The sequence below is a fragment of the Leopardus geoffroyi genome, chromosome A3 (genome assembly GCF_018350155.1).
Source record: "Leopardus geoffroyi isolate Oge1 chromosome A3, O.geoffroyi_Oge1_pat1.0, whole genome shotgun sequence".
Lineage (NCBI taxonomy): Eukaryota > Metazoa > Chordata > Mammalia > Carnivora > Felidae > Leopardus > Leopardus geoffroyi.
Genome location: NC_059336.1, coordinates 139,566,069 through 139,584,710, shown reverse-complemented (window position 1 = coordinate 139,584,710; position 18,642 = coordinate 139,566,069). Strand labels below are relative to the sequence as shown.

The 18,642-nt window shown below is 58.0% G+C and overlaps 1 protein-coding gene and 1 long non-coding RNA gene across 21 annotated transcripts in view; one reads left to right on the top strand and one right to left on the bottom strand.

The window, feature by feature from the left end:
• Nucleotides 1-405: 405 nt before the first annotated feature.
• The window catches only part of MYT1L (myelin transcription factor 1 like), a 429,846-nt gene continuing 411,609 nt past the window's right edge, over nt 406-18,642 (bottom strand). For 11 of the 17 annotated variants that reach the window (XM_045447869.1, XM_045447876.1, XM_045447878.1 and 8 more), the window contains 4 exons: nt 15,168-15,259; nt 8,164-8,273; nt 3,524-3,667; nt 406-3,227 (listed from right to left, as the gene is read on the bottom strand). In XM_045447869.1, the coding sequence (XP_045303825.1) occupies nt 3,087-3,227; nt 3,524-3,667; nt 8,164-8,273; nt 15,168-15,259 (487 nt within the window). In that variant the 3' untranslated portion in view covers nt 406-3,086. The remainder of the gene's footprint in view (nt 3,228-3,523; nt 3,668-8,163; nt 8,274-15,167; nt 15,260-18,642) is intronic. The other 6 variants (XM_045447877.1, XM_045447880.1, XM_045447882.1 and 3 more) reach the window with 3 other exon arrangements.
• Nucleotides 5,032-18,642, top strand: part of LOC123581689 — a 29,541-nt gene continuing 15,930 nt past the window's right edge. For all 4 annotated transcript variants that reach the window (XR_006703939.1, XR_006703937.1, XR_006703938.1 and 1 more), the window contains exons 1-2: nt 5,032-5,179; nt 6,119-6,320. This is a non-coding gene — a long non-coding RNA (uncharacterized LOC123581689). The remainder of the gene's footprint in view (nt 5,180-6,118; nt 6,321-18,642) is intronic.

Sequence of the window (18,642 nt, the reverse complement as noted above, 5' to 3'; positions counted from 1 at the left end):
GTAAAGGAGGCTGTCGGCTCGGCTGGAACGTGTGGATACGGTGTGAGGAGGACGTCGTATCGCGGGTGGTAATCGCGCTGTGGTTGTGCGGGACAACGAGCCTGTCCTGGGAGACACCTGCGTGCAGACATGACGTGTCCTCACAAGAGTGAGGACAGGAGTGGAGGCAAACGTGGCCCAGCGGCCTTGCGCAGCAGCAAGGGGCAGGGAGCGTCCTCAGCTGCGCGGACGGCTTCGAGAAGCCATCTACGGGGAGCCCTCGCGGAGGGAGGCGCCCCCCCAGAGAGGCCGACACTGAAGCCACCGGCTCTGGGGCCACACACACACGCTCCTCGTGGGCCCAGACGCCGTTTCCAGACTCAAGTGAAGACGCGGACCCTGGGTAGAGATCCATCGTGCTACAAATGTGGCAACACCGTTTTTATTTAGAGTAAGATGTGTTAACATCCAGCATGACAAAATTTGTACAAAGTTCACAATTTAAAAATGAAGTATCACTGCAACTTGTGATTCCACACATTTATAGCAAAATGAAAGTGTCAACAAACCCATGCCGTGTAGTACAAAAATAAATCAAACTTCAGTTCCACAGAGAGCACAATAAATATTTATACAAAATTCTGTCTTCATAAATGGTTACTTAAATGAACTCAGAAATGAATACGAACAATAAGTTATAATAAATAAACTCTGATGACTCACAATAATTCTGTATGAAAGGTCAGCATTCTAATATGTGACACTTTGTGATCCCTATATAATAGTCACAGATAACTCTTGATTGGATATTATGTACCAACGTTAGATGAGCAGCAGATTTGTGCTTAAAACCCCTTTCCATTGTACATGGGTGATAACGAGAAGAATCCAGAACTGATACTAGCTATTACTCTACTAAAAGCATTACTATATTGGCAAAGAAGCTGCGGACACATCGCGGCAGGGAAACGCATTCGCCCACACGAACGGCAGGGCCCCCCCGGGAGCCCAGGGCCCCGACGGTGTATATGGCATCGGGTGACCGAGAAGCACCTCGCTTCAGCTCTCGAAAAGGCAATTCTGAGCACGGCAGCTACAACTAATCGCACCACAGAAAGAGGGCGCTCTCCAGGGCGGGCGCCGCAGGGCCCCGGGAGGTCCGTCATCTTTCCCAGCTCGTTGGTAACGTCCTCGCGGAAAACTGTGAGCGTTTGTACAGTGGACAGTATAAAGTGCCGCTGGGGGTGTACATATATTTATACACATATATATACCGAGGTCGAGTATTGTATCAGTATTTGCTGTGAGATCCCTGTAAGCTCCCTTAGCAACATCGTCGGGTCAGCCGTGAGGGCTCCTGTCATCTTTTCCAGGGCCGGCCTCGCGAGGCTGCTGACCCCGGGAATTGCACACCTCCGTACGGATATATAGGACAAGGTAAGTGCAAATAGTCGACTGGCACGTTGTGGGGACAATGACCCTGTAAGTCCTGTTCTGCTAAAAATATTTTTTTTTTATTTTTACAAAACCCATCTTTTTTTTTTTTTTCATAACAAAATTTTAAAGTACTTCTGTACTTCCTGCATAACATCAAGACATGGAGGGAAGAGATGCCGTTACACGTAACTCAAGTCAACACCAGAAGACACAACACGCCGTCCTAGGGACTACTCGGAAGGGGAGGGCGCAGCAATCAAAAGTGGTCTTATGCATACATATAGTGCAGTCATTGGAAGAAAACAATCAAACCTCCAAGTATAAGCAAGTCTAGGATGATCTAGTGTAAAGCAAAAAAGTGCTGAAGTATAGGTAATTACTCTTAAAATCTGATTGCATTCGTTCTTAGAATAGGTCGTGACAAATCAAAGAGCAAGGCTCTGCAAATGCCCTGTGGTCGCCGGGTCTCCAAGGGAAGGTGGAACAGAAAGGCCTGTGTGCGGGCACTCGGCGTCGGGCGTCCCCGCTGAGCTGCGCTCCGCCGCCCAGCAGAAAGCGCCCCGCGGTAGGACTCCCGCCTCATTTGCCTTATTCCCCGAATGTGAAGTCATAGTAACAGCAACAACGACAGTAATAATTTCTAAAGGTGGAAAGAGGGGAAATAAATACTCTGAAATTATCTCTGAACTTAAATTAGAGCACACAGGTTCTGTGAGACAGACGCCATTGCAAGGACAGACGCTTCAGAGGGGCACACAGCTCTCGGGGAGATAAGGGGAGGTTGCTCCAAAGTCTACTGACACTGGAAAGGGAAATCTTCGCGCTGTCCACCTCTCATAAGCCCCTGTCTTAACTGCAGTTCCCAGAGGCACACCATGTAATGCTCAGGAGTTAATTTAAAAGTGCTGTTTAAGCTGCTTTGAATCTTCTGCCAAGTTTCCATGGCTTGATGTTGTCTTACAATAAATTACTTATCTCATTTCTTACAGTTAATCCATATGCCATTTCCTTGGAATGCAAAAAACCTCATTTATTGCCCCCACCATACACCATCCTCCTAAAACAAACAAACAAAAAAATCACATAATATTTCCAAGCATTGTTCAAAAATAAAGCATTTTTTTGCAACCAATTCTTGCTATGAAACAATATGCACACAAAATGTTATTTCTTAAATTCCATAAAATCCTCCAACATGAGGCAAAATGATAATGTCTAAAAAGTGGCTGCGGGGTCACCACATGATCATTCAAAGCTGGGTTTTTTTTTTTTTTTGTTGTTTTTTGTTTTTTGTTTTTTTTGTCCATTTCAGTTCAAAATACTAAAACATTTAATCACTAAAGCATTAAAAAGAATTTACACTCTATTTATTTTGATCCGCTTACCTCTTCAGAAATATATATACCCCCAAATGTGCATACATTAGCAGCTATAAACATTACATGGCATATCACACTATGTCAGCTTATATGAAAACGTACAAAATGTGAATGTATTGAAAACTATTCTGCAGGTACTATCTTTAAAGCAAGACATAAAATCATTATGAAGTCTTGTAAGCGTCACACTGTTTCAAACAGAAATAAATATAGAACACTTTCTGGTGAATCACAGCAGCAAAGAACAACAGGTCTCCTTTTAAACAACATCCCGTCACCTACAGCAGCTGCTCAGACCTGAATTCCTCTTACAGCTTGCTTTATATTTTCCAGTAGGGCTTTATTTTCTGGGCTCTGATAACGATCTTGATTTGTATACATGTCCGTCAAAGTAGTCACGTATGCATCAAAATTTTGTTCATTGATTGGATCCTACGAGATATTAAATAGTAGTTCATACACAACTTTTACTTTCTTAATAGGATATTCACATCAGCATAAAATAGTATCATAGCATAGGGCCGCCGTCTTTTCGCTACTTAAAAGGCCTACTCAGAGCGTAAGTACTTAATCTTACGGGGAGCGCAGGATCTGCCCCACCGGTGCTTCTAGCCGCTAGCGCTACGGTTTGGGGGGCGGTGAGCGCAGACATCCAAAGTGTGGAGAACCATGAGCTTAGGCACAGAAGCAGACAGCGACTGCCTGTACGCCCGCCCTCAGTCACTTACCATGTGCGGCAGCTGGATGTTGGCTAGGCTGTGGATCAGGGACTGGCTCAGGTTGGCCAGCTCGTGCAGGAGAGACTCATTCTGCTGCTCGATTACTTTGTTCTCCTCTTCAATGGTCTTCAGGCTGCTCTCCATCGTGGTGATCTAGAAGGCACAAATTTGTGTGCCATGTAACAGGAGGGCGGGCCGTGGGGTGCGTGTGCCCCCACAGCGGCAGGCCTCGGCAGCCCGCCACCCAGAGGCCTGCTTCCCCCAGAAAGGCTTCGACGGTAAGAGGCGGTCGTTTTAAGGGTCCCGTTCTTACGCTTTTGATGCATTACCCTCGAAAATTTGCTAACTCGGCTACCGCAGCTTGTCTTTCCGGGGAGGGGCCGATGGGCTGGGCCGGCTTTTATTCTACGTTTTCACAGCTCTGTCCTCAGGCAGGACTATCACCGAGGACCTCTCCCACGAGGACGTCTCCGGCGACTACTCTGACCCCAACAGCGCTGGGGCCAGCTCGTCCGGTTCAGCCTGAATCTAATTCTGCCCCAGGTTAAGTCCTAAACTGTAAAGTTACTCGTGAGGCAGGTGGCTGTCTGGTCCACAGGTGGCAGTGGGCCCTCGTCCACCTCCAAGGGCGATCGCTGCCCCCTCCCCCCGGGGGGTACGCAGTAGGCGTTCTCCGCATCTGCAGGTGGAGACATGACCGCCTTCCCGGACTACGTGAGGCCTACCGGGCTTCTCTTAAATGAGAGGCTCAGAGGCCTTAGCGCCCCCCGGCCCCGCCTCCAGCCCACAGCCAGCGCTCACTGACCCAGCCCGAGCCGCCCCCACCCGCCTGGGCTGCTGGGCGTGCACGCAGCCCGGGCGAGGCAGGCAGGGCGCGCGGGCGACCCAGGGCACAGTTAGGGCCCAGGAAAACGGGCACCTGAACCCGGTTCTTCACGGGGAAGCCGCCTTCGCCCCTGAGTTACTTGCACCGCCCCTCAAACTCTGCCCCCCCCCGTTCCTCACGGAGCCCTTCCCTGCTCCCGTTAGCCTGCCTGCTGCTTCCTCGGAGAGCCAAGACCCGGGGCCTAAGGGGGGCCGCGGGCCGCAGCGGCGCGGGGGTACACGGGAGGGCTCTGGAAAACACCCACCCACGAGGCTCTCCTGCAGGGATGCGCACCGTGTTCCCACAAGACCTCGGTTACTCCTGCACCGCTCAACAGCTCGGGCCCAAACTAAAGTGACCCGCCCCGGAAACACGTGGAGTTGGCCGCAGGGCAGGCTGCTGAGCAAAAGCAGGCCCCAGCCCCGCCCACCTGCTCCAGCCACGCCCCCTGTCCCAGCCCAACTTCCAGTCCAGCCCCGCCCTCCTGCCCCAGCCCCGCCTAACTGCCCCAGCCCCGCCCTCCTGCCCCAGCCCCAAGTTCCCGTTCAGCCCCGCCCCCTGCCCCCGCCCCGCCCACCTGCCCCAAGCCCAACTTCCTGCCCCCGCCCCACTCTTCTGCCCCAGCCCCGCCCCCTGCCCAGCCCCGCCCTCCTGCCCCAGCTGTCTGAGGGTGGGGCTCTCCCCTGCTCTGGGAGGGGCTGTGGAAGAGAAGGAGGAGGAAGCGGAGACCTCTCCAGTCCGTCCTGGAGCCAGTAGGGAAGCGGCTGTTGTGGCAAAGCCCAGCGGAAGAAAGGCCAGAGGTAACTCTGGTAGAAGGGGCCTACAAACCAAGAGGCCTGCCCTGGTGGGGGTTCCAGGACTGGGGGTTTGGGCAGCCGGCCAGCAGCCTGGTTCTGCTGCCCATGAGCCATGTGGTCTTGGTCCCCTCCCTGTCCTCAGCTTGGGGACAAGGACACAGGTGTCCCTATCTGACAAGCACATCCTCTCTAAATGCTTGGGGAGCATCTAGTCACTGTGGCAGAGCTGGGAGGTGTTGGGAAGGCCTGTGTGTGCATTCAAAATCTAGACAAGACTTGAGTGAAAAATGAGATTTATAAGCAAAATAGACGTAGCTAAGAATCACTGATTTGAGAATATTAGAAACATATGTAAGTCTTCATACTGTTCTGACCATTTCAAATGGAGAGACCGCCACTTTCGGTCTCCAGTTCTGGACCTGGGACGCGGGGAGACGCTGGGGCCAGACCCGCCACCCAGAAAATGATCGGGAGCAGCAGAATCTCTTTCCACACTGAAGACTTGCACGCAGCCCCAGCGTACGAACAGGCGAGGCAGCACCGGGCCCAGAGCCGAGGGCTCGGTCCCTGTCTCTCCGAGTCACCTGGGCAGGGCCTCAGGCCTGGATTTGCTGGGTCGGGGAGAACAGCAGGAAACGGACCATCTCAGTGGTTCGTCTGCCCAGACTGGTGGCCCTGGGAATGCTTGCCTTTACCTCTGGTCACTGATAGGGAGTGAGGGTGCCAGGGGTCATGGGAAACCCAGGGGCAGGAACACCAACCTTCTGGCACTTTCCGAGATAAGGTTGGGAGGCTAACTGTGCCATGGCCAAAATTTAGAAGGCAGAGGCACTCAGGGGCTGCTGGGTAGCGGGGCTCTTGTGGCCACAGCCTCATTTGTCCCTGAGCGCCGACTAGGGGCGGGAGGCTGCCAGGAATGAGCACGTATGCCTTCCTCCTGAGGGACACGAGGTCCGGGCTGCTCTCGGGCTGCTGAGTGCTGTCTCCGTGGCCGACTGACCGTGTCATCATTCAGCTGACCTGCCCTGCACCCTCCAGCCCCAGAAACCGTGGGCTCACGGACCCTGGCTCAGCGTGCTGCCGTCCCTTGAAGACACCGGGCTTGCATTCCAGAGACGAGGAGCCACCGAGGGACAGCAGCCAGGTCAGTGGGATACATGTCAACCCTTAAATTCATTTTTGACGCTGGAGGCTCACGGACGCCTCCAGGAGCACACGTTCCCACGGGATGTCGGAAAGCCCCAGGTGGGCAGTGGCAATCCACACGGGGACAAAAGGACCAGCGAGGGGTGAGACGAGTGTGTGCACAGGGGCCTGTCTCTGCTCCGGATGTGCGGGGCTGCTGGGAAGCTCGGGTCTGGGGGCTCCCAGCGCCTGGCCCTCGTCTCTGCCCTGGCTCCCGCTGCTGGGCCCCATTTCCAGCGTGTGAGGGCTCGGCTCCGCGAGCAGACACACGGGAAAGCTGCGTTTCCACTGCAGGGCTGGCCGGGCACGGAGGTGGGCGGGAAGGAGGCCTTCCAGCGGGACACGAGTGCGTTTCGTCAGCATGTGGCCCGGCCGGCTGCGGCTCACCACCCAGGACGGGTGGGGGGCTCTGAGTCCTCAGGATTACGAGCGCGAGCTGGGTCGATCAGTGTTCAGGCTTCCACCCGTGGGAGCAGAATACAAGTCCGGGAAGGTGCTTTCATTGGACCCAGTGAAACAAGTCACTGCAGGTGTGCGGGCTCACGGGGGCCCCTGTGGCCCTAGAGTCCTCCTGGGGCCGTCACCTGCTGCGGGCCTCTGACCTGGGGCCGGGCACGGCCCTGCCTGCGGATTAGTGCTAAGGACAACGCCCAGCTGGTAACCAGAGCGAGCCCTGGCGAGGCTGCCGTGGGCCAGCAGGCTGGCGTGGAAACGGCTCAACGGAACAGTCACGCCGGAGAGGGGACGCCCCCGCTTTGCGCTTCCTTCCCACTCAGGGGCACCCGTGGGGTCCCCCTGGGCGCTCCGGTGGGGACACAGCCTCCCTGGAGGTGCGATGCCGCCACAGGCGGAGCCAGCCCGCTGCACAGCAGAGCTGTGACCCCTACCCGATGTGCCACAGGCCCGCTCTGTGGGCGGCCAGGAGGGGTCCGCGGGGGGAGGGCGTGCAGCCCTGGCTTCCTCCAGGACGGACGTGCCTCGCTGCAGCTGTGACGGCAGCACCCACGTGCGCTCCCAGAGAGGAGGCAGGGCGCCTGGGGTGCCGCGTGGGTGCCGCGTGGACCGGGGACGGGGCTCGGAGCTGCCGCGGACGGGCCATTGGCCTCCGCTCAGCCAGTCGTGTGTAACGGGACAGTGATGACACTTACCCCGTGGACCACTGTGCGTGCAGTGGGACTATACACCACGGCCCCTGCGGCCAGGTATCCAGTAGGCGCTCAATAATGGCTGCTCCTTCCTTCCTTCCTGACACTGGGCACCTGGGCCTAGGACCCCGTGAACGGGCAGCCTCCCTCCCTCCCTCCCTCCCTCCTTGCACTGGGTACCTGGGCCTGGGACCCCACGAACGGGCGGCCTTCCATAAGACCCTGGGGCCAGGCTGCTCCTCTCTGGGAATTATGCTGTCTCCCTAGGTAACACAGTGACCACAGGACATTAGGGCCTTCCGTGTCTCGGGAGGAAAGCAGCTCATGTGCAGGAACGGGAGACCCTCCGGGCAGGACTGCTCGCAAAGGGCATTTCGCTCAAGTGTGTGTTGGGGCAGGAAGCAGGGGGCTGGCAGTCACTGTGCACCAAGGGTTCAGCCACCAAAACAGCCCACGTCAGCAATCAGGACATGGGATGAAAATGGGGTGGCAGAGAGGGGAAGGGGAGCACGTGACCTTGACCCGAGCACTGGAGCGTCCCCGGAGCCCCAAGGCTGAGCGCTGGCCTGTCCCTAGGCCCAAGAGCTGGCACGTCCCCGGGTCCCCGGGTCCCCGGCCCGAGCGCACACGGTGGCTAAAATTGAGGGCTTCAAAAACTGTTACCTGAGTCCTGAGTTTGATCATATCGGCTTCCATCTGGGAGTTGGACTCGTTGAGCTCCTTGATCTCTTCATCCAACTGCTTGATTTCTTCATCGTTTTCTATGCCTGTAAGGACACAACTGCGTTCAAGCATCGTGCGCGTAGACACAACCACCGTTTTGAGTTTTCTGTGCTCTTTTTATGTTTGGAACTGGGTTTTCTGGAAGAAGAGACTCTTGGGTTTATAGAATAGTCCAGTTTTGAATGTTCTTCCAGCCCTACAACCGAGGCACACAGACCCCTCTCCACCGTGAAGGGGCCCCTCGGGGACAACCACCCAGGGCCCCGCTGCCCCGTCTCCGTCCTGGAGGTGGGCTCACCCCCCTCAGCCCGTTTTCAGTCTCTCCCCTGTCACAGCATGGACACATCCGAAAATGAGACCAACAGCGTCCCTGCCCTCGCCAGGCCCCGCAGAGCCGCTGACATGTGACCACACCTGCGGCCCGAGTGCCCGGGCCCCCTCCCGCCAAGACTCGAGGCGGCTGAGGACGACTGAGGGGGTCGTCCCCAAAGGGCTCTCTGCACACGGGCCATGTAACTGACACAAACAAGAAAATGCTAGAAAGCATGCATCTGCTGCTGGGACTGCTGCGGCTGCGGGGTGATGGGGAGTATAGGCTGCACCAGCCCCCCGCCCCGCCCTGGGTGCCCTGGGACCAACCGCCAGCTCTGGCCTCATGGGGCGCCGGGGCCAAGTTTCTAGCTCGGTTGGCTGCTTGCTGGCAGTGGAAGGCGCCAGGGCGGAAAGATCCAGACCCTTTTTCGTTCTGGCCTGTGGGTCTTTTAAGGCTGAATGTAGTCAAGGGAAGAATGGTAGGAGTCCCACAGAGACACCCACCCACTCACCCTTGACAGCCCAGGACTCGGGATTGCCATCCTGTGGTCACATAGCTCAGCAGTGGAGGCTGACTTAACGCTCGGACAAGGCGTGCAGCCCAGGCCTCGGGGCCAGAACAGACGCCCTTCTCCAGTCTGCAGACAGAAGGGGGGGCGGCCACCCTGGGAGGGAAGGCCCGGGACACCTGGGGCCCTGGCCCACCCGGCCTCCCCACCAACGCGTCCGAAAGACAAAGACAGAGTGGTGGGATCCACGGTGTTGGGTCTCAGTTGTTGATTTTAGTGAAATGGAAAAGAAAATGGACATCGGAACAGTAGGCGATCTTCCTGAGGTGAACCACACGCGCACGTCTTGGGGGAGACATGGCCTTTCCTCTGTACAGCAGAGAGAACACGCGTGTTCGGCTTGATTTCTGGGTCCACCACCCTTCCTTTCCAGTCTCCTCCACAGACCCACCCCGGGGGCTAAATTGCAAACAAGCAGATCTTGAACCTGTGGAGCTCCCCCCACCCTCCCCCCCCCAGAGGGACCAGCTGTGGCCTGCTGACCCCAAGGCTGGGTCTCGTGGCCCTGGCTCCACCATAGAGGCCTCAGCATGTGTCCCCAGCCGTGTCTTACAGGGTCTGGAACGTCACCAGCAAAGCCTCCCTGCTCACCATCCCACGTATCTCCCAAAGCTGTTCACGGGTCCAAGAGGAAATCCTTCCAGTGATTTGAGCTGTTACATTTCCCCCCTTTTTTATCTGTGACCAGACTTCCTTGGCAACTCTCTCAGCCGGGGTAGGCTGATTGAGTCACCACATGTGGTCCTGAGCACACAGGAGGGCTCAGCCCAGGGGTGGCTGATGACATTATTGTTTCTGGGGACGTTCGGATGCGCCTGGAGATAAGAACACGGGTGCGTAAGAATCCTGATTTGTAAAGCAGCTGGACTGTGAAGCAGTCTATCCGCTAACACGGATTGGCCACGCCAGCAGCCCAGGCGCGCGGAGAACATCTCTCACACAAACGGACCTGGGGACCTGTGTACCGACGGCCCTTCCAGGCTGTGTCTGAGCTGGTGGATTTTCAAAATGAATTTCGGTTAAGGTTTCTGAGCAAGTGCTTCATGTGATACCTTCTGCGGTTTTTTAGGTCTGAACAAACTTAAAACTTGGCTTTTTCGGGCTGTATGTCATGTTTCTGTGGATCCAAAAACTGCATCGGCGTGAGTGTGGTCTCGTTTCTAAGAGGCACAGGGAACCTTCCTGTTTTGTGCCGACCCCTGAGGGACCCCTGAGGTCTGCCTCATCCGGATTCAGGTGACTTCTGAAAGACACCGTTATTCACGGCGAAGCCTTCTCTCTGGTGCTCGCAGGGAAGGGGGCGTCTCCCCGAGTCCCTCTGCTAATAGCCTCTCCGTCGCCTGTGTGCACCGTGTTAAGGAAGAGCCATCAGCGAACAAAACAACTGCTTTCTCTTACACGTCAAATGAAAGGTCTAGGTTTTTATTTGTGTGTCGTGGCTAAAAGTGTGGAAGGCTAGACCTGACCGTGTTTTGCGGTGGAGCCTGTGCGGGAAGGCTGGTGTAGCTCTTCTTGGGGACCCGTCCTGCGTGGACCCTCAGAACTGTTTGGTCACGACGTCTGACTCTGGATAATTCTTGATAAGAAAAGGATGCTCTGTGCACCTGCCTGTTCCCAGCGTCAGTGTGGCACGTTTCCGCTGATGGTGTCGGAGTGGAATTGTGACCAAAACAACTCATCTGAGGTCAGGCGGGTTGAAGATGACCGCGCTGTCACAACGCCCAGAGGACTGTGGGGAAAATCGCACTGGCTTGTTGGAGGCGATGTCAGCGGTAGCCAAAATAAGCTGAAGTTCGTAAAACCCCCCGACGTGTCGACATCTTTCTCGTGGGGCTGCCTTCTAGCAAACGAAAGCTTAGAACGGTTTTGAGAAAGCTCTGAGAAGAGAATGTGGTCTCTGGAAAACGGGTGACATCTTGGGAGCCCTTTTACTGGTTTGAGTTTTTACAAAAGAGTGTCCAGCATTTCCTACTTTCTACTTCACTTTCCTGGGACACCAGCTTTCCTGGGACAGCCGCAGAGACCACACGACCTGAGATGTTTCCTGGACACTGGACGCATTTCTGACCCACCCCGCTGAGGGGTTTGAGAAGCCACGGCTGTAGAGCCTGGATTTTGAAACGTGACAAACCCGGGACCTAAATCCGTATCTTCCCACGGAAGAGTTTGGTGATGAGTAATTTTCGTAGTCCTAAACTTTAAACTCCTCCATTGCAAAAATGGTCCCTCTCTGACACAGTGGTGGTTAAGAGATGAATTAATCTATAAAAGACACGGGAGTCAGACTCGAGCAGCGGGGGCTAAAGGAAGCGGCTGGATAGCAAGTGTTCCTTGAGAAGCCAGCGTGGGTCTCTGTGGTCACCTGTCTTCAGGGAAAAGTGACAGAGACTGGTTTTTCCTGCTGACCTTGCTGCAAGCTGACAAATAACTGAAGGGAAAAGGAAGCGTGAAAATACTGTATGTGGCCCAGCACGGTGGGCTTTGAGTTCTGCTGCACTGAAGAATTAAAAGCAAAAATTCCTTTTTATAAGTCTTAACTTGGTCCTCTAAATGTTTTCATGTAAGTTCAGTTTCCAAAGATACGTATTTTCAAAATGGTATGCTGGGGAGTGCTTTAAACAATGTCCATCAGAGCCTTGGACCAAAGAGTTTAGTCCGTAAGATTTACGAGCAACTTGCACCGCACAGACCAAGCGGCAACTCAGGTGTCATCACCAGAGCGGCCTGGGGGTCAGATCCACTTTCTGACAGAAGTCGTATCATTTCACGTCCGGTAAAAATACAGCAGGCGGCCCTGTGCTGACCTTCCCATCTCTGAGTTTTCTTCTAGGAGCGCAGGATTCACGGACGGATGACCGTTAGTGCGTCTGTGAAACAGGACAGGGTGCCTGCCACGTCTGTCCTGTGCGCTTGGCCGGCCCCCACGTGCCCGGGCGGTTCCCCCGCAGCCCAGCATCCGGCCGCCCCTGTAGCGGACATTCACCTGTGAGGGTGGCAGGGACAGAGTGGGGGGAAGGTGGACGGGATCTCAGTCCCTTGGGCTCAGGAGAGAGTCCAGAGAATTTCAGAGTCTGGAAACAGATTTCCTCAAGCTCTCTGCATGCGCCTGCCCCTAGGACACCCCCGAGGCCCCAGGTCATGGTGCGGTGCCCGCTTCTGGAGATGGGAGAGAGCGACCGGGGTGCAGTGCACTTGTCCGTATCTCAGGGCAGTGGCACCTCTGCTGGGTCCTCGCCTGCAGGGAGGCTGAGCTTAAGTGTGTCAGCGCCTGCAGCAGGCAGCGGGGACAGAGGCCCGCCCACGGCCTCCGTGTTCGATAGATGTCACAGCCCCTTCCCGCAGCCTGACTTCTGTGACAATCCAGGGAGGAAGAAGGAGGGCTGCCTCATTTCCTTCTGTCCTTGGCAAGACGCGGACAAAGATCCAACATCAACAACAAAAGAGCAAAAACAAAGGCGGGGACAGCTGGGCTGGCGGCGGGGCGGGGTGGGGGGGGGTGGGGAGCTGCCTGCTGAGGGGGCAGGGGGCGCTCTGCAGAGGGGTCTGAGCAGAGGCTACACCTCCTGCTGCTTTGAGAGCCGTTCTGGGGGATAAAGAAATCATGGCGACCTTTAAGTTTGAAGAATAAGGAGAAGGGGGGAGGGGGAGGAAGAAGAGGAAGGAAGGAAGGAAGGAAGGAAGGGGGGGCAGGGTCCCGGATTTCAGCGCCAGAAGGGAGCTTCAAGGACACTTAGAAGAGCTCCTTTTTACTCAGGTGAACACTTGACGGAAGGTGCTGGAATCCCAACACAGGAGTAGCTCAGCCAACTGAACAGCGGTCTCCTTGAGGCCTGCGCGCTCACGGAAGAGCCGGGCGTGGAGGGAGGGAAGCTTCTGGCCACGTTACCCGCGAAGGTGTTAGAGCGTTGTCAGGCCAGGTTGCACTCAAGATATTCGAGAAAAGAGACAGAGACAGACTGTTTTCCACATCTCAGCGGGGGCAACGCCGCGACCAGATCTCTGCACGTGGCAGGACGGGGGCGATCCTTGTGGAAAACGGCGTGTTCTGGCCCGTCCCCAGGAGCGGCAGCGCGTTCCCCCGTGCTTGCCCGCGGGTCAGCGGCTCAGGGTGATGCCCGACCACCCTCGCCTCACGACACAGCCTCTGCACCGAGAGGAGTGTCCCCAGGGGTCACTAAGAGGTGACTCTGGTCCTGGCACGAAGAATGTCCAGACAGATGAGAAACTCGGGCTCAGGAGGACCCGGGTCGGTCCAGCTCCCACCTCTCATGGCTGCGTGACCCGAGCCGTCGCACCCTGGCGAGAGCGCGACAGAATGCGTCCCTGCACCCAGATCCCACCTGCCTCCCTCCGCATGGCCCCTCCTCGGGTCTGTTTTCTGTCCTTTCCTTCTCTGCACTGACCCCCAGCCCGCTGCTGCTCTGTCACCGAAGAGTGTGGACCGTCACAGGCCCGACCCACCGGCGGGGGGCGGCTGCTTGACCCCCAGGGCGTCTGGTGAAAGGTCACGCTGAGTGTTTCCGGAAGGGTGGCGGTGGTGGTTCTTCCCGGCGGCCGGCACTGCTGTTCACGGCCGAGAGGTGTGACGGCAGCAGGCCTGGCACCTCCCGGCGCCTTCCCCACGCGGCCTCGGGCCTGCGGGTGACGGTGCGGTTCCCGAAGCTCCGGGAGGCGGCGCTCCACGCGCTCGAGCTCCGTGCCTGTGGCCCTGAGCGTGCGTCCCACAGAAGCGGGGAGGCCAGAGCCCGAGCCTTCCAGACGCACGCATCGTGACCCTGGCCGTCTTCCCGGCAGTGACGGCCGCGTGTTAAGGACCGTGTGGTGCAGGAGGCTCGAGGACGCCCCGGAGCTGCTGTCGGGACCTGGAATGAGTGGTCGGGTGGCCGTGACCGGCGGAGGCCTTGGGGCCCTGGCCCGGCCGGCCTTCCTGCGGGGGAGGCGGCCTCAGGTAGACCCCAGCAGAGGGGGCCAGGTCCCCGGGGCCGCAGCTCCAGGGACGGGCCCAGGGACTGGGCTCATGTGGGCCCACATCTTGCACTGCTGGCCGCTGCTCCCAGGGGCCCAACCTGATGGCGGTGCCTGCCCGGGACCCCTGCTTTGCCAGCCTGGGGGTCGGCCCTGCCCTGGCGCCCTCCTCGCAGGGTCCTCTGAGGAGGGGCCCTGCCCCTGCTCTCCGAATCTCCGAAGTGGCAGTTTGCCGAGTGGTTGCAAATCCCGGGCGCCGTAATCCCTCGAGTCGTGTTCTACCAAGTCCCGCCAACACTGAGTCGGCCGTCAGGGCAGGCGCAGGTCGGAGGCTGCGAGCCCTGCTTACGTCCCGGCAACCATCGGGCTGGAGGCTCGTTCTATGCGTGTTTCTGCTGAAAGGCACCTGGATGCTCGTTGTCGGTTCGTTAGCGCGGACCTCAGGGCCACCGGCACGGCACTCGAGAGGCGTGGGCGGGGCTCACCTAACACATGCGTCACTCGCCGCACCGCGCCTTCCCAACAGAACTCCCCCCAAAGGCTCAACAACTCCGAAAACGCCCCTCTAAAAAGACTGTGAAAAGGAGCCCGTTTGCAGGATGAGCACGGCCTTGTCCCCTCAGCCTGCAGAGCCACACTTCTCCCGCCACATCCCCAGGGGCCACACACGCACCACGATTTACAACTCTGCATGAACTCGTGAATGAAGGAGGAAGCTGTGAGTACTGGAGAGGCTGGGCCGCTTCCTCGCCCTCCCTCCCGTGGCACCCCTGTACTCCCGGCTCTGGCACCCAGAGGTCCTTGCAGGTGGACAGTGGGCCAGCTGGGAAGCTCAGCGTGGAGGGGGCAGGAGGGTGGCTGTCCCCAACCCAGCCGCTCCGGGAGGGCCTGGGGCAGAGGCACAACGGGTGCAAACTGCTGGGACTGCTGGGGACACTCCCCGTGACCCCAGACGGATGGACTGGCCTCTTAGATGCGGCCAGAACTATCCCGCCCCGGCAGAGACGCTGCAACTGTCTCAGGCTGTGGTTACGCCAGAGGACAGAGCGGGGCCGCAGCTCCTGCCCCCCGGGCAGCCCGTGGGGTGGTTACCGTTGCTGGCCCGCTGTCGGATGGTCAGCATCTGCTCTCCTGACAGCTTCGCCTTCTTCATGGCTGACGTGGCTCGCGGGCATCCCGACAAGCTGGGGACAAGACACGGGTGGCATTAGTCACGGGCCTCCGAGACCCCCAAAGCCCTGCAGAGACAACAGTCGTGAGCCACGAGCGAGGCGTGTCGCCGAGTCATTTCGTCAGACTGGTTGCCGGCCACAGGCTTTTTGTGAATGGGAAACAAGCCAGAGCAATGGATGCCGCGTGGCCCAGTCCCCGCGCACGAGGGGGGCTGTGTCTGCCTGTGGATTCGGGGACGGTTCTGCACGGGACCCCGGGCCAGGTCGCCGCTCGCCCCCTTCACCGTGTGCCTTCTGGGGCCGCGTGGCTGTCTGTGGAGCGACTGTCTGGCTTTGGAAAACTTCCTTATTACAGAAGGTGTCAAACTTACAGGAGGCCTGAATTAAGATCTGATTTTAAACGTACGAAAGCGGAAAGATCCGATAACGAGCTCACCCCCACATTCACCGTTCCGTCTCACGGCACATCGGGTCCTCCTGCACCCGTCCTGCCTCCAGTAGAGTACTGGGGGCGATCGCAGTTGTGAAAACGGAGCCCCAATATCATGATCTCACTGGAATGTTTAAAACCCCTGTGCCACTGACATCAAATGTGTGGCCTCTTTGCAAACTTCCCATCTGCCCCCTGACGTTGCTGACACTCTGTCCCCTCCGGGTGCATGTGCAGAACCGGGAATCTGGCCCCTGTGTCTGTCTGACGACCGACCGTCTTCCCAGGCGGCTCCCCTCCCTCCTTCTCTTTCTCACTATGGAAGCGTTGAGGACAATTGCATCCGACACGTTCTGTGGCCCCGAGCCTGGGCCTCCCCACCCCCGCCCCTTGGGGACTCACCGTTACCCGCCACCGTCCGGAGGGACCGACACTGGGGGCCCCCGCGCTCGTGGTTCCCCTGGCACTTTGTGTGCGGATGAAATGAAAACTGTATGTGTGTATACACCTGTGTGTCCAATATCACATATACATTACATCACGTGTGTATAACGTCGTATTTCAGCCATAATTCAGGGCCAGACGGACCCTGTTCACAGCCTGGCGATGCTGTGAGGGCTTTACCTGTATCTGTGTCCATCCAACACCCGGTGACAGCATGGCTTACGTGGTTATTAGCAATTCCATGTCATGTCTGTGTTCACGTCGGAGGCTTTCTAAGTGTCTTCACACACTTTTCTCACACGTTTTTTGATGGGGATTAGCACCGTTTGGGGGAAGACGTATCCTTGTACGTCACATAGTTTCACGGTCCTGCGTGGTTCACGCCGACGTCCAAGCGGTCTTTGGTCCGCTGTCTGTGAGACGTTGGTATTCGGTGCCGTGCAGAGTATTCATGAGAAATCACCACACCAGCTGCTCTTCCTGGGACCTTCCCTCCGTGAGCCGTGTTTGCTGATGGTGTTTCCAGATTTTTGGGGCATGAGCTCCCAGGGAAAATGCCTCTGGGCCCCCGATGGCATGGCGGGTGGGGGACAGAAAGGCACTGGAGGGTCCCCCAGGTTTAGTCATCTGCAGGGGGGGCTCCATGCTCCTGCCGGGGATGAGCCTCCTGTGTGTTTGTTCCCCACTGTCTGTCACCACAGTGACCCGTGACCGTCCCTTCACGGAGCCAGGCCCTCAGCTTGGGTCCTGCCTGTTCAGCCCACTGTGGACGGACCACCGCCCTCCGGCTTCTCCAGAGCAGTGTCCCAGCGGCCGCCTCCACCGTCTTTTCGGGGCTCCGCGTCCGATGTCGGCAAGCGCGGTTCGTCCTGCCCGTGTCCGCGTCTGCCCCGCTGCTAGAAAGCGGGCCCGGCCGGTCACCAGCCCCCGGCTCTCGCATCCCGGTGTCCTGTCCTGTCCCCGCTCAGCAGGGCTGTTCAGAGGCCAGCTTGTTGCCGGCCGAGTCTGGCGGCTCCTGGAAGCCGCTAGCACCAGTGTGGTGCCCGCTGGGTATCTCCCCACCCGAGCTCCCCTGCCCTGACGATAGGGGGGTGGGAACTAAGCCACGTGGCAGTGCGCGGGCGCAAAGCAGCGAAGGGGAAGCGTCAGCGGAGGAGACCCACCGGGCGTCTCCGGGGGTGCCTAGAACGCTGCTCCCAGACCCGAACGTGCAGCGGAAGGAACACGTCCAAATTTGGACTCCTCGCCCACACTGCCTTCATCTTCCGAGGCTTCTCCTGGTTTTCAGTGACGCGAAGGGCCAGCTGGGGATGGCAGGCCACCGCCCTCAAGCTGGGAACCTGAACCGGGACTCAGACGGCACCGCAGAGTCGTCTGTTTTGCTCAGGCCCACCCACCCGCGCACGGGGACCGCATGACCTTGTGGGTCAAATTTGGAAGTGTCCCGTGGCACTGAGCTGGGTGCGGGGCGGGTCCGTGGATCTGGTGGCAGCTCACGCTGGCCTCACTTTGTGGCGTGTTGACTCCTGGGGGCCCGGATGGCTGAGGACTCAGGGGAATGTCCCACGCCCGCTGCCTGCAGGGAGTGGACCTGGGGGTCTCGGTGTGGCTCCCACGGGGGCCCCGTGGGCCATCATGGGAACGCCTCTAATTACAACTGCATCGCTCTGAGTGGGGGTTTGGAAAGTCACAGAGTCTTAGTTCTGGCCGCTCTGGGCATCGCTTAACTTGTTGCCCACCCAGCTTGCTGCCTCCGCCCTCCCCCAGCTCCCCCAGATGTCAGGCACAGGGACAGCACCAGGAAGCCCAGGGTGGGTCCAGGCAAATGCTTCAGGGGGAGGCGGGACATTCGGTCGGAACATCAGCCCCAAAGGGACTTCCTTCAGGAGAATCTTACAGCTGAAAATAGCTAAATTAAGGGAAAGGCTCCGGAAGGTACGGCTGAAAAGACACGGGGGCAGTGAGGGTGGGTCGTGGGAGGAGGAGAATAAGAGCCTTGTGGGCAGGTGGGGTGTGCTGCCCAGAGGCCCAGAGAGCGGGGGCGGGGGGCCGAGCATTTAGGGACGGAGGCCTCTCGGGGACCCGCACGCGGGGGTGTCTGTGGCTCAGAACTCGGCCCGGAGGCACACACCCAGATGCAACCGGCCTCTTTCCAGCCAAGTTCTACCACCTGGACACTTGATTTACTATTTGCTGTTTCACCTTGCTGAACGGCCCCCTTCCCGTGTGACTATCACCTGAGAGAGAGGAGATACACTCAGTAACGGGGCCTGCAGTGTGGACGGTCAATGGTCACAGCCATCTCCCACCCCCTGCTTCTGCTGACTCACGAGCAGGAGGCATCGTGTGGGGGGATGGGCACCAATGTCCCCGCTGAACTGCCTACTGGGCTTCCTGGCTCTCTAGGGTTTCTAGACCACCTGCCCCCAACGTGTGGGGAGGGGGTAGGAGGCTGGTACACTGCCCACGGGAAGGCTGGCCGCCCCGGGGCAGGATGGTCACCCTGACAGGAGGGTCAACC